General features: G+C 42.7%; 1 protein-coding gene across 1 annotated transcript in view; it reads right to left on the reverse strand.

The window, feature by feature from the left end:
• The window catches only part of ABCC5 (ATP binding cassette subfamily C member 5), a 113,895-nt gene extending 90,594 nt beyond the window's left edge, over positions 1-23,301 (reverse strand). The window contains exons 1-2 of the mRNA XM_063442870.1: positions 23,187-23,301; positions 11,193-11,358 (exon numbers count right to left, since the gene is read on the reverse strand). Of these exons, the coding sequence (XP_063298940.1) occupies positions 11,193-11,309 (117 nt within the window). The 5' untranslated portion in view covers positions 11,310-11,358; positions 23,187-23,301. The remainder of the gene's footprint in view (positions 1-11,192; positions 11,359-23,186) is intronic.
• Positions 23,302-23,549: the final 248 nt, after the last annotated feature.

The following is a 23,549-nucleotide window of genomic DNA, read 5'->3' on the forward strand; positions in this document are numbered from 1 at the left end:
TAAACAAAGCACCGACAATGCTTTGTTCTCGTGCTAAAGATAGCGTGATACACCCAGGTGTGGCCTGCATGCAAGCATTCTCTAATGTTCTGAACCCTGCAGCATGATCATTAGAATGGAAAAAAACAACAACAAAAAACTGCATTGGCAGAAACAAAATCCTATTGTTTGACAGTAGAATAAAGTTACAAGCCTAAAGGGATACCCGCAAAAGCATAGAGTAGATGTGAAGAAAGAGATTTTCAAACTAGCAAATGACTTGAAGTTTGGAAACTATAATATTTTTGTTTAAGACATACACTATACAACTATTTCACAGCAAAAAAAATAAATATAAAGTTAAAAAATGGAGATGTACAAATGGCATGTGAGAAGCACTGTGTGTGTGCCACATCAAATAAGAGGGCTTCTTTCTTTTTAAATACAGTGCTAGAAGATTCTGCAATGCTGACAAATATTTTGGCAGAGTAGAGAAGCAGATGATGAGTTATGTAAATTAACGTAGCAAAGGTGTTCATGACTGACTGGAGGAGGGAGAGTCCTAATAGGATTGAAATGCAGTAATCCAGTTAGGATAATACTAGAGAGTGGATTAGCCTTTTGGTTGTTTCTGGTTTAAACAGAGGATTCATCCTGAAGATATTCTTTAAGTGAAAGTGGCAGGATTTAGTCAATTACTGAACATGGAGGTCATTTAGTTGCTCCAATGGCCATTGGAGGGATGCCCGCCTGCCAACGTCAAGGCAGACCCCCCTAAGCGGGTCCTAACACTGACCCTTCAGCCTGCTTCCTTGAGCTTCTGGCAAAGATATCTCTAATGAGACAGAAAGGGATATTTTTTATATACACCCCTTTACTTATTAACCCTTAATAGGGAACACATGGGATGGGTAGCAGCATTGTAACCAGGCTGTGTGATACAAAGTAAATACAAATACAAAAAGAGAAGTCCTGCGCTTAAGCAGCAAGGACTACAACACACATCAGCCCCAATATATAGTAAAAACCAAAGAAAAGCCTATTAAGGGTTAATAAGTAAAGGGGTGTATATAAAAAATACCCCTTTCTGTCTCATTAGAGATATCTTTGCCAGAAGCTCAAGGAAGCAGGCTGAAGGGTCAGTGTTAGGACCCGCTTAGGGGGGTCTGCCTTGACGTTGGCAGGCGGGCATCCCTCCAATGGCCATTGGAGCAACTAAATGACCTCCATTTGTCTAAATATACATAGGGATTAAGGAGAAAGCGCAAGTAACATTTTCTTTTCTTTGGTTTTTACTATATATTGGGGCTGATGTGTGTTGTAGTCCTTGCTGCTTAAGCGCAGGACTTCTCTTTTTGTATTTGTAATTACTGAACATGGCAGAAAGAAATGGCAGGATCAAACTTAACAATGAGTTAGAGGGCTTTGGCAGTGGGTGAGATTGTATTATTGACTACAGAGATTTCACATATTTGAATTGAAGGCAAAAATAGGATCACCAATAGTTTAGTTTTGAGATATTAGTTAGCATCCAGAAAAAAAAAAAAAAAAAAAACAGATTAAAAACAGCGACTAGGGGGCGGGGCCTGGACGCCAAGCCGAGCGGACGCATCTGCCGCGAGCTCCTGCTAGACGGGCCGCAAAAGCGGAGAAAAACGGCAAAGATATGGCACAACGACCCTTACAGGTGCACCACCCATGCCGGGGATGCACCGCCGATCAGGTGGATACTATCCCGAGGCCTGCCGATGCCGGGAGCGCGGGGATGCAGCTGCGGCCTACTGGGGCTGGAGCCGGGGGGAGACGGCCGCTCTCCTCGGCGACGGAGCCCACAAGCAACATCACCGCAACCTACCCCCCCCCCTATGGACCGGTGGGGGATATCCCGGTCCCTGCTGGACCACCATGTCTAGGCGGAAAGCAGACAAGCGAGCCCCACGGTACGCAGAGGCACCAGAATCTCAAGGCTCTCTTAAGATGGCCGCCCCACGCGGGCCCCAGCGGGGGGTAGCCCAACCCAAGCTACCCACTCCTCAGCGAGAACACCTTGACTGGCTCTGCACACGGCTTGGGGACATACTACACAGCAGAGGCATACCATACTACAAGGCTGAAGCATTGGTGGCCTCGTGGATCCGACCGGCGGCAAGGCGCAGTCACTACAGGCGCATACCTCTAGCCTCCAGAGATGCTGTTCGGCTATATAGGTACCGGCGAGCCTTAAAGAGGGACGGAGCACTAGGTTTATCGCATGCAAGCTTCCACCTAAAGTCACACAAAACTGGGATAAACACACAAGCTACTCTAGTGGGGCACTCATTGGACCGGTCTCATACGAGCCAGCGCAACTCGAACCAGCACTCACCCGCCATCACTACGACACAGGGATACGTGCGGCTGCACACCCCCAAAGCTACCACCGGGCAGAGTGTACACCTAACACATACAAAACCACCTCACACAAGCAGCGGAGTCCTGACCAGGCTCAAAGATGCGCCTCACGGTCCAGAGCTCTACCCACAACGACGGGGACGCGGTACTGAGGGCCGCCCACAATGCCTTCCCAGGCCGAAGACCACATGGAGTCAGACTCCAAGGCACCGACCACACCGCCGGAGGCTTACCCGCCGCTGGCGGCGGCAGAACATCCGAGCCCCACATGGCGCCCGAAGAAGGGACGACCCGGCCTCTCCGAGCAACCGAGTCGGTGGAATACAGGTGAAGGCCTTCACAGGGGCCTGGGGCTGGCAGACAGCTGCCACCAGTCTGCACCAAGTCGTACCCCTGTGGAATTTACCAGTTGCCAAGGGCGTCTTTCCCACCCCTCAGACACGCACGACAGCTCTACCCAGCAGCGGGATAGGCTGAACTAACCCCGCTAACAGACTGTCTCACTACCACCACCACCCCTGGTTAAGGACTGTTGGGACATAACCTGTTCAGCTACACGACCTCCCTTTGCTGGACTTCCGTTTGTAACCTCACTCCTAAGTCACCTGTTGGTTTTGTAATTAGCTATAGCATGCATATTGATAAAGCGACTAGACGAAGCGTAATGTTGAATCCTTATTGCTTAATCGGTAGACGAATGGACAAGCTCTTTATTTTATTATCATTTACTTTCTCTTAACGTATAGCAGTCTTTCAAATGACACCCAGCATTATTGAATGGCAGGGCATGTAGACGGACGATTGCCTGCATAGTTTCACTAGCTGTGTAAGAACCTGTGCCTAGTATATAGCGTCTAGAATTTTCACATACACGTGCAGCGAGTTATATATCAATGGCTACGTCTTACTTCCGTGTGTTCACATTAACCGCTCTGCCACCTGCTTAACTTGCATCAATTGTTCAGTGGGTTTAGTCAGGCATGTAGGCCTAATTGTTTTTCCTAATTTGCTCCCCTTATGTAACATACGTGTACCGCTAGTTAACCAGTTTTTGTGCATCTCGCATGCAGTGATATTTATGTTTAGATCAATGTATATTGCCTGCCTTACTCACGTGTGACCTATAACACTTGACTTGTATCTTGCTTTTCATTAACTGTTTAGTTCGCAAACTTAACATATCCACTGTTGTCGCACCTGCTTAGACAACGTATTAATGCTTAGCCGAGATGGGATAATGTACCTGAGTTTGTGGAGCTTACCAATCTTGCTATTGATTTACTTTTACTGTTTTACTTTTAAAAAAAAAAAAATGAGGCTGTCGTACACTGGAGTTGATGTACCATTGCAGATGTATATGTCATGTGCTTAACCTCTAACACTCCTTTTTCTTCTGTATTGTACCTTTATTGCCTCAATAAAAGAAAGATTGACAAAAAAAAAAAACAGCGACTAACACAAGATAGAGAGTATCAGGTCATGAGAGGAAAGGAGGGAGATCTGCGCGATATCCTTAATAAACATAATGAAAAACACTAGTGTAGTGCTTAGTAGAGGCACAAGTAGTTCCAGTGATTTATTGAAAACAAATAATATCTTTACAGGACATGGCTTTTTTTTAATTAAATCATATTATGGTATTCTTCCTGCTTTTAACAGTCAATCCACGTTTGAAGCAAATACTGAATACTTGAACAACTAGGACCATGTATATTTTGCCCAATATGTTAAAAGAACACTATAGGGTCAGGAACACAAACATGTATTCCTGACCCTATAGTGTTAAAACCACACTCTAGCCGCCCTGGCATCTCTAAGTCTGCAGCTGCTGGCTCTGTCCCCGTCTGCTGACATTATCAGAAGTGATGGTCTGAGCCAATCACAATGCTGCCCCATAGGATTCGATGAGACTGTCAGCTAGGCAGATCGGGGGCAGAGCCAGCACAAGTCAAACACAGCCCTGGCCAATCAGCATCTCCTCATAGAGATTAACTGAATCTCTATGAGGAAAGTTCAGTGTCTGCATGCAGAGGGTGGAGATATTGAATGGCAGTGCAGCTCACTGTGCAGCACTTCCCAATGAAGCACCTCTAGCAGCCATCTGAGGAGTGGCCAGTGAAGTTATCACTAGGCTGTAATGTAAACACTGCATTTACAGAAAGAAAAAAAAAGCCTGAAGGGAATAATTCTACTCACCAGAACAAACACAATAAGCTGCAGTTGACTATAGTGTCCCTTTAATTTAGGCTTTAAAATGCATGTAAGCTATCCACATGCTTTGAGTGAGCCTTAGATCGATTAATTTTCTCACACTTTCTCCAGAACAAGAGTGAGTTAAGGTTTATTACTTACCGGCAGAGAAACTTTTACATGGTTTAACCCCTTCAGGACGGGTGACGGACGAGGTCCGTCATCCAGGGGATACCCTTAACGAAGGGTGACGGACCTCGTCAATCACGCGGTAAAATTAACCCCAGATCGCCGCAATCGCGGCGATCGTGGGGTTAATGGTGCTCCCGGTCTGCCTCTGTATTAGAGGCAGACTGGGAGCACCGAATCCGGCTGCCCCAGCACATGTACCCGCTCTGACAGCATGTCAGAGTGAGCACATGTGCTCTGTATACTTGCAAAAGGGTAATAAGCGCTCTCTTCTCAAGGGTGAGCAGCAGTTCACCAACAAGGTGTTCCCTCTACCTTGTGATAAATGGACAGATAAAATAGAAAGGTGAACAGCGTTTAAGATCAGAAATTGTACATACGTTTAGTAGAAATACTGGCCAGCGGAGTAACTTAAAAAAAAAGGAGAAACAAAGATACAAATAATGGTACAGTATGTGTGAACGATATAATTCCACAAGAACAAAGGTGTTATATTCACACTCACACTTTGAGGAGCTATATCAGCTCGGTGTTAAGAGCTTGGACGGAATAATCCCCGTCTATGGATTTCTTGAGGTTCCAGATCGTTGGTGAGTTTATAGGTGTAAGTATTCGTTATATGAAAAACAAGAGTAAAATACGCCACATGGTCTAGTACGTAAATATAAAATATTGTAGTAAGAGTAGATGATCCTACTTACATATACTAGAGCAACGACCTGCTCTAGTTTGGAGAATTTCAGGTGGAATAATCCCCACCTCGGGATATAGTGGACCCAGGTATAGCAGCAAAGCAGTATTAAATAGGAAGGAGGAAAAAAAAAAATTACTGGATAGTTTAAAAATTATATATACTTTAATACAATAAGTAAAAAGTGAATAATACACTATAAAACCAGTCCTGTATAAAAGTCCAAAATTCTTCCTCACTTGACGCGTTTCGCCGAAGCTTTCTCAAAAGTGAATTCAGAATTTTGGACTTTTATACAGGACTGGTTTTATAGTGTATTATTCACTTTTTACTTATTGTATTAAAGTATATATAATTTTTAAACTATCCAGTCATTTTTTTTGTCCTCCTTCCTATTTAATACTGCTTTGCTGCTAATACCTGGGTCCACTATATCCCGAGGTGGGGATTATTCCACCTGAAATTCTCCAAACTAGAGCAGGTCGTTGCTCTAGTATATGTAAGTAGGATCATCTACTCTTACTACAATATTTTATATTTACGTACTAGACCATGTGGCGTATTTTACTCTTGTTTTTCATATAACGAATACTTACACCTATAAACTCACCAACGATCTGGAACCTCAAGAAATCCATAGACGGGGATTATTCCGTCCAAGCTCTTAACACCGAGCTGATATAGCTCCTCAAAGTGTGAGTGTGAATATAACACATTTGTTCTTGTGGAATTATATCGTTCACACATACTGTACCATTATTTGTATCTTTGTTTCTCCTTTTTTTTTAAGTTACTCTGCTGGCCAGTATTTCTACTAAACGTATGTACAATTTCTGATCTTTAGCGCTGTTCACCTTTCTATTTTATCTGCTCTGTATACTTACCTTCCGCCTCCCTGCACTTCCGGGTTCACTGTGAAGTGCAGGGAGACGGATCAGTGCTGATCCTGCCCCCTATTGTAAAAAAAAATAAAGTAAATTTAAAATCCCACCCCCCTTTACCCATTTTAATAAAAAATTAACCCCTTCCCTGCCAATTGATCACTGACTACAGTGATCAATTGGCAGGGATTACATTTTAATATGATCTGATTTTTTTTTTAACCCCTGAGGGTTAATTTTTTATTTATTTTTTAACTCTCAGGGGTTAAATGTATTTTATTAATTAATTTAAATATTTTAAAATTATAAATTTAGCTAGCTGGGGAGGGTGGAAGTTAGTGGGGAATTGGGGGATTTAGTGTTAGGCTAACTAGGGGTTAACGTTAAAAAAAGTTTTAATATAAGCTTTAAAAAGTTAAAAAGTTTAAGAAAAAGTTTTAATAACGTTTAAGTAAAAAATTAAAAAAAATAAACCCTTTACCCAGTCCAAATAAAAATTAACCCCTTCCCTGCCAGTCGATCACTGCCTACAGTGATCAAAATACAGATCACAGTATTATACTGTGATCTAATTTTTTTTAACCCCTGACGATTAACTTTTATTTATTTTTTAACCCTCAGGGGTTAAATTTATTTAATTAAATAATTTAAATATTGTATAATTAAATATTTTGCTAGCTGGGGTTGGGGGGGGGGGGGGGGGGAGTTATGGGAAAATGGGGAATTTACTGTTAGTGCTGCTTACTGCTAGTTAGGGGTTAACGGTAAAAAAAAAAAGCTTAGAAAAATGTTAAATCTGTAAAACAAAGTGTTACGAAAGTTTAAGAAACTTTAAAAAAATTAATAAGCATAAGAAAAGTTTAAAAAATTGTTTTAAAAAGTAAAAAAAGTTTTAAAAAGTTAAAAAATACATTTAATAACGCTCATTACCACTACACCTGGTACAAGCTAGCGGAAAAATGATCCCACGCTAAGGTTCAAAATATGCCTTTTGAAATACCCTGGGATGTCTTCTTTAAGAAATGGTATGGCTCTATGGGGTATTTGGATTATATAGCCTGGTAAAATACTCTAAAATGGGACATGGGCACAGCGTAAAAAATGTAAAGTTTGAAAAAAAAAAATGGAATGGCTGTGTCCCAAATGTGCCCCTCCGATGTCCACATATACCTGGCAAATGTACATACGGGGGTATTTTTGTACTCAGCCGACATAGCTGAGCAACATATAAAGTATTATAGAGTGGTGGTACACATAAGGTTTGCAAAATATACTGTGCAAACTCACTTTGTGTGTCAAAAACGCAGAAAAAACGCTTATTACCACTACACCTGGTACAAGCTAGCGGAAAAATGATCCCACGCCAAGGTTCAAAATATGCCTTTTGAAATACCCTGGGGTGTCTACTTTAAGAAATGGTAGGCCTTTGTGGGGTAGATTGAATTTAAAACCTGCGAAGATGCTTGGAAATTGCACATAGGCCCAGCGTCAAAATCCAAAGTTCTGTAAAAACTAATATGGCTTGGTCTCCAATATGGCACTGTAGCTCCACAAAATAGTGCCAAAGACATTCATTGGGGATGTCTTTTTACTCAGAAGACTTAGCTGAGCATAATTTGGAGGTTTTGAACTTAGTGGCACATATGAAATATACAAAATGCCCAGCAAAAATGCAATCCGTATGTAAAAAATGCACAAAATTATTTTTTTACCACATACTTTGGCATGTAATGGTAAAAGAATGGGGGCATGTTAAGGCACAATATGCACCTTATGAGATACCCTGGAGTGTCTACTTTTACAAATGGTAGGCCTTTGTGGGTTTTTTTTGAACAGTCAAACTACTATAATACCCCAAATGGAAGCATAGGCTCATTAAATCCGTCTCTCAAAATTCTACTGTGAATACTGAAAAGGACAGGTCTCCTATATGGCACTGTAGCTTCACGAAATAGTGCCAAAGACATACAATGGGGGTACCGTTGTACTCAGCAGAAGTAACTGAACACATAATAAAACTTTGTACAGGAATAGCACACACCAACTTTACAAAATACACATGAGAAGTTCTTTGTTATAAGTTTGTGTGCGAAAACCCCCCCAAAACACAATTTTACTCCAATATTTAGCAGAGGTTGTCGGTAAAATGGCTACGTAGAAAGTGTCAAAACAACCTTAGGTAAATAGCCTGTGGTGTCTACTTTATATAAATATATACTTTTGTGTGGCAATTTTGTTTTCTTTTATGGCTATTAAGCTTACAAGACAAACATACCAAATTCTAAAATCGCTCCATATTAAAAGTTTATTTTACTCCTTGTGCTTTGTGACCTGTAACTACCAAAAAAAACTGAAAATCCCAGACACATTATATATTCTGTAAATCAGAACAACTAAATTAATTTATTTTTAATTACTTTCCTTAACCTGCACTAATTGTGCACACATTATTATTGCAAAAACTGTTAAAATAAATAAATCAAGATTTTACATTTTTTTTGCATTTTTCTGTATTTTTTAATAATAAATAAGCATTTATGTAAATATATGTTACATCAAATTAAAGCCCTTTCTGTCCTTTAAAAAACGGTATATAATATGCGTCGGTGCAATAAATTAGTAAAATGCAAATTGCAGTTGAACGCAAACAGCAAAAAATGCTTGTGTCATTAAGTGAAAGACAAGCTTCTGAAGCTCTGTCCTTAAGGGGTTAAAGCACAGTGTTAAATGAGAGTTATACTTCAATTGTGCTTTTATCACGTGCCAAACATCCACAGGGGAAATGAGCAGAGTTTAGCTAAATATTGCTAGTAAAGTAAAAAAAATATACAAGATACAACAAATGTTTTAGGTGGTTTTGCAGTCACTAGCGAGTAAAAAAAAAAAAAAAAAAATATATATATATATATATTTTTTTTTTAAATCACATGATGCACACAACACTGTGTAGTCTGAGACAGTATAAACCTCATTTAACCCCTTAAGGACCAAACTTCTGGAATAAAATGGAATCATGACGTGTCACACACGTCATGTGTCCTTAAGGGGTTAAATGGGTCTATTTTCAATATATTTAATCACATTTGGAAAGATAGTATCACACTACATTTCTTACAGTCAGGGTTGCTAAACTGAAATATACTTTTAAGCAGAGGGGGCAAACTACATTTTAAGACTGCCAAGTTGTAAAGCAGTTTAAATTGTGGTTGAGAACACAATGATGTGTTCTAATTTGGGGCAGAGTAGACATGCTTTTTGAGCTCTGTGCCTTGCCGCATGAAAATATCTGTTTTACGGTGGAAAAAAGGGCACTCACCCAACTAGACAACCATTCCCTAGATGTAAGGAGATGACATGGGAAGGAAAAATAAAAAAACAGAGCCGACAAGGGCCCGACCAACCGTGATATTGGTGAACTTCTGCAAGACTCTTAGAAGTCCGATTAGGGCAAAATGGCAATGGGAAAAGATGAATACTCCTGCACCTCAGAAGACATCTTTTACAACCCAAGCAAGGGACACCGGCAATACTGCCGACTGTGCCCAGTTCCAAGCCACCTCCCACTGGGGAAACTGTCAAGGAGGCCCAACTAAAGTGTATGCTGGCGGAAGTACAGACGAATGTCGCGGCCAACATGGTCTTTATTAAAGACGCCATCTCTCGGCTCACCATGCTGGAGGCCTCATTGAGCACTCAAGACTCCAGTAACAAAATTGCAGTGATTCAGACAACTGGAAATTTCTGACAGGATCAATGCCACAGAAAATCAGAGAAGGCGCTATATCATCTGAAAATTGATGGTATACTGGATTCCATTGGCCTACCCGACCTACCTCACTTTTTTCAATGCCTGCTCCACATGTCGCGTCACCAAAACAAGCTAAAGCTGTGAAACTAGATGGCATGTTCCATTTGCTGAGACAGGCTACAGCACCACCGGCAGCACAACCAGACCTGATCAACTTTTTTCAGTCCCTCCAGGACAAGACCCTTCTAATGGCAGCAGTTCAGAGGCACACTTGCTTTATGTTTGAGGGCTCCTCTCTATCATTCTTCCTAGATCTTACCAGAAGCACTGTTGCATAACGTAGGGCCCTGCAGCTGCTACTACAAATTCTTTGTCAAAGGAAAATACAAACAGGGGATCCCAAAATGACTTCTCGTCACACACCTGGGTACTTCATACCGGGTGAAGACTATCCTAGAGCTAGACTTTATACTACAGCAACTTGGGTTGGTGTAACCCTCAAGAGTGGATGATTCAGGCCTTACACATTTAGACCATTCCACCGTATTGGAGTTTATTCCCTGCACAACTCAGCGCCAAACGCCTGCAACAAGAACAACCTGAAAGTACATGACCCTGAGCCTCGACTTTCATGTCCTCCCGAGGACCACCCCTGAAAACCAGTTGTTTATGTGCCATGCAGGGCAGTTTTTTCTTGTGTTTCTTTTGTCATTTTAGTCTGTTTAGTTCAGTCCATTTTTCATTTTTCCTTTTTCGCTTTTGCATTTTGTGAACCACATGTAGTATACCGGCCTACAGGACGATGCATTACTGCACCTAATAATGCACTCACTGTTAAAATGTAAAGCTCTGGATGGGAGGAGAATCCCTTTCGGGGGGATAGTACTCCTAGATTCCCATCATTACTCAGTGAAATCATCTTATGCCCCTTGAGGGATAGGAACGTTAGCCTTTTTTTTTAGTTTACAACTTTATTTTCTAAAATCTCATCCACCATGCATTTCTTATATTAATACCATATTAATATGGTCGTATAAACTCATGTAACTACTGGTATTTTGTATGTTTTTGACCTACACCGATGTTGATTGAAAACAAATAAAGCATTTAAAAGGGCACTTACCTGAGATTTTTGGTATTTGAAGTCTTCAGTTTTCTCATCTTGATTGCTTGGCTCCCGAACATTTCTGTACCCAAGGCTGGGTATAACATATTCCACTCCTAAATCTAAGTCTTTCATCTTCTCTTACCATTGAGCACCTCAAGTGATGCTGTTTTCTCACAAAGGTCTACAGTTATAAATAAAAAAAATAAAAAAGCTCATGAAAAACCAGCAGAAAGAGGATATCTAGGTTATACAAAAAAAAAAAACTTTAGCACAGTTTACTATTTTGCAATATCACAATTACATATACGTAGAAACTTACAAAACACATGCACAGAATGTATTTCCAATTGTCAATGAAAATGTTTTACATTTAATTAAATCTGCAAATAACTGCTGCACACAGCAAAACGAACATTGGAAAGGAATTACAAAAATAATCGCAGGTTGGCCAAGTCCATTTGTCAACTGTACCTAAACAATTGCAGTCATTTTAACATCAATGATTAGAACAGAACATGTTCTGCGTTACTGCATTGATTAAAATGCTAGTTGACCTAGTTGCGCAAAGATTTTGTCACAGGAAAGGGAGGATTAAATCAGTTCCTCATCTGTGTTATGTTTGATGCAGAACAATGACATCACCGTCAACTAGATGTCGAACAGCAAGCAGAAGATCAGGCACACACAGAACGCACTTTGGTTGAGTAACACAGCCTCAAATGAGGGAATACCAATAGATGAAATTCCGATCAATATTTTTCAAAAAATAAATAAATAAAGTTTGAATGTAATTTTAAAGCACTTAGAGCGTATCACATTTTAATAATTGAACTATAACAAAAAAAAAAAAAAAAACAGGCTAGACTTCCAGACAGCTGCCCCATGTCCAATTTTTAAACCTAGCCCACAGTTCTCTGCATGAGGGGAGCTATATTGATTACATAGCCAAGTTGAATTACTGTTTGGATTAGCTAATTAAAGAATTTGCATAGACATATACCACTAGATAATACAAGAATATTAAACACTAACATTTTTATCTCCAATCTGAGGGGGGCTGGAAACCTAAACAGGTACTCTAGAACTGTTGCCGGCACTGCCAGGGAATAAACCCGTACAACTCCCTAAGGTCTTCAGACAAGAAGGCTGCAACCACCACAGCTTTGTTAAACTAGATATTTGCTATTCACTAGAATACTAGATCAAACTACTAATTATGGGCCTCAAGTAGGGATAAGCCCCTATACTTCTAGGCGTTTACAAGCACAGCTTGATACATAGTACAATGACACACATAAATATGACTTTTGTCATAGAAACCTTTATATTTACTTACCAGTTTGATTTAACCCGATTGTAGTAATGGAATTGCTCTAAGTAACACCTAATTATGATTTGTGTTATGGCAAATTCTATATTTATCTACATGTTTGATTGATTAAATAGTACAGTGAATGGAAAACACAAACATTTATATAACTTCTTCATGACCTGGCAATGTATGTTTTCTTTGAAAAACTTAATATACGATTTAAAAAACAAAAATAGGAATTTTGCATTTTTATCCTCAAAATGAGATGTAAAATGAATCAGGTTTTGCCAACAACCCTCACATATGTACTGTAAAAGTCTTAAGACAAAAAGTACCACCCTCAATCACTAAAAGATCTGCAATCTTCAAAACACAGAGCTCCCTCTGCTGCTAAGCAATTGGAACTTCAACAAACAAAGTGTACCAGCAAAAATAACAGTAAATCAAATACATCACACCTGCATCTGACAGGTGACACCAGTAGGACTGTACCTAAAGGTTTCAGGTCTTTATCCCTAGCAGGCAGCTTGCAAACAACCTAACCCCATTGTATATGGTAAATTCAGTCAGTGGCTGAGACATGCCCAGACAGGAATCTCCATTTATAACCGGGGCAGGCAGGAGAGGCCCTCCAACCTTTTAGTAGCTACTTTCTGTACTATTCTCAGCCAGTAGGGCTGCAGGTGATGGGAGTTCTATTCGCAATAAATGTATAAGGCTGAATCACAAGCCCAGGAGTGTTTTTATTCAAGACTGTCATAAAGCACTATCTATGGAATGAATTCCCCCAGAGTCCTTGCCAGGTATTGTAGCTCCTGTCTGGATCAGGAGGGGAGAAGAACAGTCTATATAGAGACAAAGTTAGGAGGGTCTGCTATACTAAGAGATGGGGGTCTGCTCTTCATGCAGATTGGGCAGGGGGTCTGCTCAAGAAAGAGTTTGGCGGTCTCTGCTCTGCAAATAGATTGGGGAAGAGATTAGGGGGCTTTGCTCGGAGTCTGATCTACAAAGATTGGGGGGAGTCTGATCTACAAAGAGATTTGGGGGGGGGGTCTGATCTACAAAGAGATTTGGGGGGGGTCTGATCTACAAAGAGATTTGGGGGGGGTCTGATCTACAAAGAGATTTGGGGGGTGTCTGATCTACAAAGAGATTTTGGGGGGGGTCTGATCTACAAAGAGATTTTGGGGGGGGGTCTGATCTACAAAGAGATTTTTTTGGGGGGGGTCTGATCTACAAAGAGATTTTGGGGGGGGTCTGATCTACAAAGAGATTTTTTTGGGGGGGGTCTGATCTACAAAGAGATTGGGGGGGGTCTGATCTACAAAGAGATTTGGGGGGGGGTCTGAACTACAAAGAGATTTGGGGGGGTCTGATCTACATAGAGATTTGGGGGGGTCTGATCTACATAGAGATTTGGGGGGGTCTGATCTACAAAGATTTGGGGGGTCTGATCTACAAAGATTTGGGGGGTCTGATCTACAAAGATTTGGGGGGTCTGATCTACAAAGATTTGGGGGGTCTGATCTACAAAGATTTGGGGGGTCTGATCTACAAAGATTTGGGGGGTCTGATCTACAAAGATTTGGGGGGTCTGATCTACAAAGATTTGGGGGGTCTGATCTACAAAGATTTGGGGGGTCTGATCTACAAAGATTTGGGGGGTCTGATCTACAAAGATTTGGGGGGGTCTGATCTACAGAGATTTGGGGGGGTCTGATCTACAGAGATTTGGGGGGGTCTGATCTACAAAGAGATTTGGGGGGGGTCTGATCTACAAAGAGATTGGGGGGGGTCTGATCTACAAAGAGATTGGGGGGGTCTGATCTACATAGAGATTGGGGGGGTCTGAACTACATAGAGATTGGGGGGGTCTGAACTACATAGAGATTGGGGGGGGTCTGAACTACATAGAGATTTGGGGGGGTCTGATCTACATAGAGATTTGGGGGGGTCTGATCTACATAGAGATTTGGGGGGGTCTGATCTACATAGAGATTTGGGGGGGTCTGATCTACAAAGATTTGGGGGGTCTGATCTACAAAGATTTGGGGGGTCTGATCTACAAAGATTTGGGGGGTCTGATCTACAAAGATTTGGGGGGTCTGATCTACAAAGATTTGGGGGGTCTGATCTACAAAGAGATTTGGGGGGGTCTGATCTACAAAGAGGGTCTGATCTACAAAGAGATTTGGGGGGGTCTGATCTACAAAGAGATTTGGGGGGGGTCTGATCTACAAAGAGATTTGGGGGGGTCTGATCTACAAAGAGATTTGGGGGGGTCTGATCTACAAAGAGATTTGGGGGGGGGTCTGATCTACAAAGAGATTTGGGGGGGGGGTCTGATCTACAAAGAGATTTGGGGGGGGGGTCTGATCTACAAAGAGATTTGGGGGGGGTCTGATCTACAAAGAGATTTGGGGGTAGGGTCTGATCTACAAAGAGATTGGGGGGGGTCTGATCTACAAAGAGATTTGGGGGGGTCTGATCTACAAAGAGATTTGGGGGGGGTCTGATCTACAAAGAGATTTGGGGGGGGTCTGATCTACAAAGAGATTTGGGGGGGTCTGATCTACAAAGAGATTTCGGGGGGGGTCTGATCTACAAAGAGATTTCGGGGGGGTCTGATCTACAAAGAGATTTCGGGGGGGGTCTGATGTACAAAGAGATTTCGGGGGGGGTCTGATGTACAAAGAGATTTCGGGGGGGGGGGTCCTGTCTGGTTCGGGGGGGGGGGGAGAATAACAGTCTATATAGAGACAAAGTTAAGGGGGGTCTACTGTACTAAGAGATGTGGGGGTCTGCTCTTCATGCAGATTGAGAGGGGCAGTCTGCTCAAGAAAGATTAGGGGGTCTCTGCCCTACAAATATTTGAAGGATCTTCCCTACAAAGAGATTTGGGGGGGGGGGGGGGGGTTAGCTTTACAAAGAGATTTGGGGGGGTTAGCTTTACAAAGAGATTTGGGGGGGTTAGCTTTACAAAGAGATTTGGGGGGGTTAGCTTTACAAAGAGATTTGGGGGGGTTAGCTTTACAAAGAGATTTGGGGGGGTTAGCTTTACAAAGAGATTTGGGGGGGTTAGCTTTACAAAGAGATTTGGGGGGGTTAGCTTTACAAAGAGATTTGGGGGGGTTAGCTTTACAAAGAGATTTGGGGGGGTTAGCTTTACAAAGAGATTTGGGGGGGTTAGCTTTACAATGAGATTTGGGGGGGTTAGCTTTACAAAGAGATTTGGGGGGGTTAGCTTTACAAAGAGATTTGGGGGGGTTAGCTTTACAAAGAGATTTGGGGGGGTTAGCTTTACAAAGAGATTTGGGGGGGTTAGCTTTACAAAGAGATTTGGGGGGGTTAGCTTTACAAAGAGATTTGGGGGGGTTAGCTTTACAAAGAGATTTGGGGGGGTTAGCTTTACAAAGAGATTTGGGGGGGTTAGCTTTACAAAGAGATTTGGGGGGGTTAGCTTTACAAAGAGATTTGGGGGGGTTAGCTTTACAAAGAGATTTGGGGGGGTTAGCTTTACAAAGAGATTTGGGGGGGTTAGCTTTACAAAGAGATTTGGGGGGGTTAGCTTTACAAAGAGATTTGGGGGGGTTAGCTTTACAAAGAGATTTGGGGGGGTTAGCTTTACAAAGAGATTTGGGGGGGTTAGCTTTACAAAGAGATTTGGGGGGGTTAGCTTTACAAAGAGATTTGGGGGGGTTAGCTTTACAAAGAGATTTGGGGGGGTTAGCTTTACAAAGAGATTTGGGGGGGTTAGCTTTACAAAGAGATTTGGGGGGGTTAGCTTTACAAAGAGATTTGGGGGGGTTAGCTTTACAAAGAGATTTGGGGGGGTTAGCTTTACAAAGAGATTTGGGGGGGTTAGCTTTACAAAGAGATTTGGGGGGGTTAGCTTTACAAAGAGATTTGGGGGGGTTAGCTTTACAAAGAGATTTGGGGGGGTTAGCTTTACAAAGAGATTTGGGGGGGTTAGCTTTACAAAGAGATTTGGGGGGGTTAGCTTTACAAAGAGATTTGGGGGGGTTAGCTTTACAATGAGATTTGGGGGGGTTAGCTTTACAATGATATTTGGGGGGGTTAGCTTTACAAAGATTTGGGGGGGTTAGCTTTACAAAGAGATTTGGGGGGTTAGCTTTACAAAGAGATTTGGGGGGTTAGCTTTACAAAGAGATTTGGGGGGGTTAGCTTTACAAAGAGATTTGGGGGGGTTAGCTTTACAAAGAGATTTGGGGGGGTTAGCTTTACAAAGAGATTTGGGGGGGTTAGCTTTACAAAGAGATTTGGGGGGGTTAGCTTTACAAAGAGATTTGGGGGGGTTAGCTTTACAAAGAGATTTGGGGGGGTTAGCTTTACAAAGAGATTTGGGGGGGTTAGCTTTACAAAGAGATTTGGGGGGGTTAGCTTTACAAAGAGATTTGGGGGGGTTAGCTTTACAAAGAGATTTGGGGGGGTTAGCTTTACAAAGAGATTTGGGGGGGTTAGCTTTACAAAGAGATTTGGGGGGGTTAGCTTTACAATGAGATTTGGGGGGGTTAGCTTTACAATGAGATTTGGGGGGGTTAGCTTTACAATGAGATTTGGGGGGGTTAGCTTTACAAAGATTTGGGGGGGGTTAGCTTTACAAAGAGATTTGGGGGGGTTAGCTTTACAAAGAGATTTGGGGGGTTAGCTTTACAAAGAGATTTGGGGGGGTTAGCTTTACAAAGAGATTTGGGGGGGTTAGCTTTACAAAGAGATTTGGGGGGGTTAGCTTTACAAAGAGATTTGGGGGGGTTAGCTTTACAAAGAGATTTGGGGGGGTTAGCTTTACAAAGAGATTTGGGGGGGTTTAGCTTTACAAAGAGATTTGGGGGGTTTAGCTTTACAAAGAGATTTGGGGGGTTAGCTTTACAAAGAGATTTGGGGGGTTAGCTTTACAAAGAGATTTGGGGGGTTAGCTTTACAAAGAGATTTGGGGGGTTAGCTTTACAAAGAGATTTGGGGGGTTAGCTTTACAAAGAGATTTGGGGGGTTAGCTTTACAAAGAGATTTGGGGGGGTTAGCTTTACAAAGAGATTTGGGGGGGTTAGCTTTACAAAGAGATTTGGGGGGGTTAGCTTTACAAAGAGATTTGGGGGGGTTAGCTTTACAAAGAGATTTGGGGGGGTTAGCTTTACAAAGAGATTTGGGGGGTTAGCTTTACAAAGAGATTTGGGGGGGTTAGCTTTACAAAGAGATTTGGGGGGGTTAGCTTTACAAAGAGATTTGGGGGGGTTAGCTTTACAAAGAGATTTGGGGGGGTTAGCTTTACAAAGAGATTTGGGGGGGTTAGCTTTACAAAGAGATTTGGGGGGGTTAGCTTTACAAAGAGATTTGGGGGGGTTAGCTTTACAAAGAGATTTGGGGGGGTTAGCTTTACAAAGATTTGGGGGGGTTAGCTTTACAAAGAGATTTGGGGGGTTAGCTTTACAAAGAGATTTGGGGGGTTAGCTTTACAAAGAGATTTGGGGGGGTTAGCTTTACAAAGAGATTTGGGGGGGTTAGCTTTACAAAGAGATTTGGGGGGGTTAGCTTTACAAAGAGATTTGGGGGGGGGTAGCTTTACAAAGAGATTTGGGGGGTTAGCTTTACAAAGAGATTTGGGGGGGTTTAGCTTTACAAAGAGATTTGGGGGGGTTTAGCTTTACAAAGAGATTTGGGGGGTTAGCTTTACAAAGAGATTTGGGGGGTTAGCTTTACAAAGAGATTTGGGGGGTTAGCTTTACAAAGAGATTTGGGGGGTTAGCTTTACAAAGAGATTTGGGGGGTTAGCTTTACAAAGAGATTTGGGGGGTTAGCTTTACAAAGAGATTTGGGGGGTTAGCTTTACAAAGAGATTTGGGGGGTTAGCTTTACAAAGAGATTTGGGGGGTTAGCTTTACAAAGAGATTTGGGGGGTTAGCTTTACAAAGAGATTTGGGTGTTAGCTTTACCAAGAGATTTGGGGGGTTAGCTTTACAAAGAGATTTGGGGGGTTAGCTTTACAAAGAGATTTGGGTGGTTAGCTTTACCAAGAGATTTGGGGGGTTAGCTTTACAAAGAGATTTGGGGGGTTAGCTTTACAAAGAGATTTGGGGGGTTAGCTTTACAAAGAGATTTGGGGGGTTAGCTTTACAAAGAGATTTGGGGGGTTAGCTTTACAAAGAGATTTGGGGGGTTAGCTTTACAAAGAGATTTGGGGGGTTAGCTTTACAAAGATATTTGGGGGGGTTAGCTTTACAAAGATATTTGGGGGGGTTAGCTTTACAAAGAGATTTGGGGGGGTTAGCTTTACAAAGAGATTTGGGGGGGTTAGCTTTACAAAGAGATTTGGGGGGGTTAGCTTTACAAAGATATTTGGGGGGGTTAGCTTTACAAAGATATTTGGGGGGGTTAGCTTTACAAAGAGATTTGGGGGGGTTTAGCTTTACAAAGAGATTTGGGGGGGTTTAGCTTTACAAAGAGATTTGGGGGGGTTTAGCTTTACAAAGAGATTTGGGGGGGTTAGCTTTACAAAGAGATTTGGGGGGGTTAGCTTTACAAAGAGATTTGGGGGGTTAGCTTTACAAAGAGATTTGGGGGGGTTAGCTTTACAAAGAGATTTGGGGGGGTTAGCTTTACAAAGAGATTTGGGGGGGTTAGCTTTACAAAGAGATTTGGGGGGGTTAGCTTTACAAAGAGATTTGGGGGGGTTAGCTTTACAAAGAGATTTGGGGGGGTTAGCTTTACAAAGAGATTTGGGGGGGTTAGCTTTACAAAGAGATTTGGGGGGGTTAGCTTTACAAAGAGATTTGGGGGGGTTAGCTTTACAAAGAGATTTGGGGGGGTTAGCTTTACAAAGAGATTTGGGGGGGTTAGCTTTACAAAGAGATTTGGGGGGGTTAGCTTTACAAAGAGATTTGGGGGGGTTAGCTTTACAAAGAGATTTGGGGGGGTTAGCTTTACAAAGAGATTTGGGGGGGGTAGCTTTACAAAGAGTTTGGGGGGGGTTAGCTTTACAAAGAGATTTGGGGGGGTTAGCTTTACAAAGAGATTTGGGGGGGTTAGCTTTACAAAGAGATTTGGGGGGGTTAGCTTTACAATGAGATTTGGGGGGGTTAGCTTTACAATGAGATTTGGGGGGGTTAGCTTTACAATGAGATTTGGGGGGGTTAGCTTTACAAAGATTTGGGGGGGTTAGCTTTACAAAGAGATTTGGGGGGGTTAGCTTTACAAAGAGATTTGGGGGGTTAGCTTTACAAAGAGATTTGGGGGGGTTAGCTTTACAAAGAGATTTGGGGGGGTTAGCTTTACAAAGAGATTTGGGGGGGTTAGCTTTACAAAGAGATTTGGGGGGGGTTAGCTTTACAAAGAGATTTGGGGGGGTTAGCTTTACAAAGAGATTTGGGGGGGTTTAGCTTTACAAAGAGATTTGGGGGGTTTAGCTTTACAAAGAGATTTGGGGGGTTAGCTTTACAAAGAGATTTGGGGGGTTAGCTTTACAAAGAGATTTGGGGGGTTAGCTTTACAAAGAGATTTGGGGGGTTAGCTTTACAAAGAGATTTGGGGGGTTAGCTTTACAAAGAGATTTGGGGGGTTAGCTTTACAAAGAGATTTGGGGGGGTTAGCTTTACAAAGAGATTTGGGGGGGTTAGCTTTACAAAGAGATTTGGGGGGGTTAGCTTTACAAAGAGATTTGGGGGGGTTAGCTTTACAAAGAGATTTGGGGGGGTTAGCTTTACAAAGAGATTTGGGGGGGTTAGCTTTACAAAGAGATTTGGGGGGGTTAGCTTTACAAAGAGATTTGGGGGGGTTAGCTTTACAAAGAGATTTGGGGGGGTTAGCTTTACAAAGAGATTTGGGGGGGTTAGCTTTACAAAGAGATTTGGGGGGGTTAGCTTTACAAAGAGATTTGGGGGGGTTAGCTTTACAATGAGATTTGGGGGGGTTAGCTTTACAATGATATTTGGGGGGGTTAGCTTTACAAAGATTTGGGGGGGTTAGCTTTACAAAGAGATTTGGGGGGGTTAGCTTTACAAAGAGATTTGGGGGGTTAGCTTTACAAAGAGATTTGGGGGGGTTAGCTTTACAAAGAGATTTGGGGGGGTTAGCTTTACAAAGAGATTTGGGGGGGTTAGCTTTACAAAGAGATTTGGGGGGGGTAGCTTTACAAAGAGATTTGGGGGGGTTAGCTTTACAAAGAGATTTGGGGGGGTTTAGCTTTACAAAGAGATTTGGGGGGTTTAGCTTTACAAAGAGATTTGGGGGGTTAGCTTTACAAAGAGATTTGGGGGTTAGCTTTACAAAGAGATTTGGGGGGTTAGCTTTACAAAGAGATTTGGGGGGTTAGCTTTACAAAGAGATTTGGGGGGTTAGCTTTACAAAGAGATTTGGGGGGTTAGCTTTACAAAGAGATTTGGGGGGTTAGCTTTACAAAGAGATTTGGGGGGTTAGCTTTACAAAGAGATTTGGGGGGTTAGCTTTACAAAGAGATTTGGGGGGTTAGCTTTACAAAGAGATTTGGGGGGTTAGCTTTACAAAGAGATTTGGGGGGTTAGCTTTACAAAGAGATTTGGGGGGTTAGCTTTACAAAGAGATTTGGGGGGTTAGCTTTACAAAGAGATTTGGGGGGTTAGCTTTACAAAGAGATTTGGGGGGTTAGCTTTACAAAGAGATTTGGGGGGTTAGCTTTACAAAGAGATTTGGGGGGTTAGCTTTACAAAGAGATTTGGGGGGTTAGCTTTACAAAGAGATTTGGGGGGTTAGCTTTACAAAGAGATTTGGGGGGTTAGCTTTACAAAGAGATTTGGGGGGTTAGCTTTACAAAGAGATTTGGGGGGTTAGCTTTACAAAGAGATTTGGGGGGTTAGCTTTACAAAGAGATTTGGGGGGTTAGCTTTACAAAGATATTTGGGGGGGTTAGCTTTACAAAGATATTTGGGGGGGTTAGCTTTACAAAGAGATTTGGGGGGGTTAGCTTTACAAAGAGATTTGGGGGGGTTAGCTTTACAAAGAGATTTGGGGGGGTTAGCTTTACAAAGATATTTGGGGGGGTTAGCTTTACAAAGAGATTTGGGGGGGTTTAGCTTTACAAAGAGATTTGGGGGGGTTTAGCTTTACAAAGAGATTTGGGGGGGTTTAGCTTTACAAAGAGATTTGGGGGGGTTAGCTTTACAAAGAGATTTGGGGGGGTTAGCTTTACAAAGAGATTTGGGGGGTTAGCTTTACAAAGAGATTTGGGGGGGTTAGCTTTACAAAGAGATTTGGGGGGGTTAGCTTTACAAAGAGATTTGGGGGGGTTAGCTTTACAAAGAGATTTGGGGGGGTTAGCTTTACAAAGAGATTTGGGGGGGTTAGCTTTACAAAGAGATTTGGGGGGGTTAGCTTTACAAAGAGATTTGGGGGGGTTAGCTTTACAAAGAGATTTGGGGGGTTAGCTTTACAAATTGATTTGGGGGGGTTAGCTTTACAAAGAGATTTGGGGGGTTAGCTTTACAAAGAGATTTGGGGGGTTAGCTTTACAAAGAGATTTGGGGGGGGTTAGCTTTACAAAGAGCTTTGGGGGGGGTAGCTTTACAAAGATTTGGGGGGGTAGCTTTACAAAGAGCTTTGGGGGGGGTAGCTTTACAAAGATTTGGGGGGGGTAGCTTTACAAAGATTTGGGGGGGTAGCTTTACAAAGATTTGGGGGGGGTAGCTTTACAAAGATTTGGGGGGGTAGCTTTACAAAGATTTGGGGGGGTAGCTTTACAAAGATTTGGGGGGGTAGCTTTACAAAGATTTGGGGGGGTAGCTTTACAAAGATTTGGGGGGGTAGCTTTACAAAGATTTGGGGGGGGTAGCTTTACAAAGATTTGGGGGGGGTAGCTTTACAAAGATTTGGGGGGGTAGCTTTACAAAGATTTGGGGGGGTAGCTTTACAAAGATTTGGGGGGGTAGCTTTACAAAGATTTGGGGGGGTAGCTTTACAAAGATTTGGGGGGGTAGCTTTACAAAGATTTGGGGGGGTAGCTTTACAAAGATTTGGGGGGGTAGCTTTACAAAGATTTGGGTGGGGTAGCTTTACAAAGAGATTTGTGGGGTAGCTTTACAAAGAGATTTGTGGGGTAGCTTTACAAAGATTTGGGGGGGGTTAGCTTTACAAAGAGATTTGGGGGGGGTTAGCTTTACAAAGAGATTTGGGGGGGGTTAGCTTTACAAAGAGATTTGGGGGGGTTAGCTTTACAAAGAGATTTGGGGGGTTAGCTTTACAAAGAGATTTGGGGGGGTTAGCTTTACAAAGAGATTTGGGGGGGTTAGCTTTACAAAGATTTGGGGGGGTTAGCTTTACAAAGAGATTTGGGGGGCGTTAGCTTTACAAAGAGATTTGGGGGGGTAGCTTTACAAAGAGATTTGGGGGGGTAGCTTTACAAAGATTTGGGGGGGGGGGGGGGTTAGCTTTACAAAGAGATTGGGGGGGGGTAGCTTTACAAAGGACAAGGATACTCATACTCCCCAGAGTGATGGTCCTGCAGCACCGAATACCAGCACACAGCCACCTCCATAATGAGCACAATCCTTGCTCCCTCAATGTGAGGTGACAGAGGCCCCACTCAGAGGCTTTCTTCATGACTGAGTGTCACTCACTGGGTGACAAGCGGTGAATGACCTCTAAGTCCAGTATTACAATGGAGGCAGTCATTCCTCCATACAGCCAGCACAGTGTGCCAGGGCCCCCATTACCTGGATGGTTTTCAATGAGGGGGCTGAGGATAGGTGCTGTGACAGGCTCCGCTCCTATCTCTTCCACTGCGGCTCTTCAACTCAGAAAAACAAGCAGCCGGGCAGCGGGGGAGTCCGGGCAAAGCAGCACTAGGCTTGCGCACAAGGACCGAGGGTGTGGCCAAGCGGAGGGCATTTCGGGTAATGTAGTCCTGCGGCGGAAAAGTTCCAAAGGGAAGCGCTAAACAGACTTCATCTCCCAGAATGCCAAGCTGCGGTATGGGCATGGCCGAGGCCAGAGAGGGGCGGGACTATACGGAAGGCTGGGCAGTCCTACATTTTGCGCTGCGGCAGCACGGCTGGAACGTTCTGCAGTTGTGGGTA

This window comes from Pelobates fuscus, chromosome 2 (genome assembly GCF_036172605.1).
Source record: "Pelobates fuscus isolate aPelFus1 chromosome 2, aPelFus1.pri, whole genome shotgun sequence".
In the NCBI taxonomy this organism is placed as follows: Eukaryota; Metazoa; Chordata; class Amphibia; order Anura; family Pelobatidae; genus Pelobates; species Pelobates fuscus.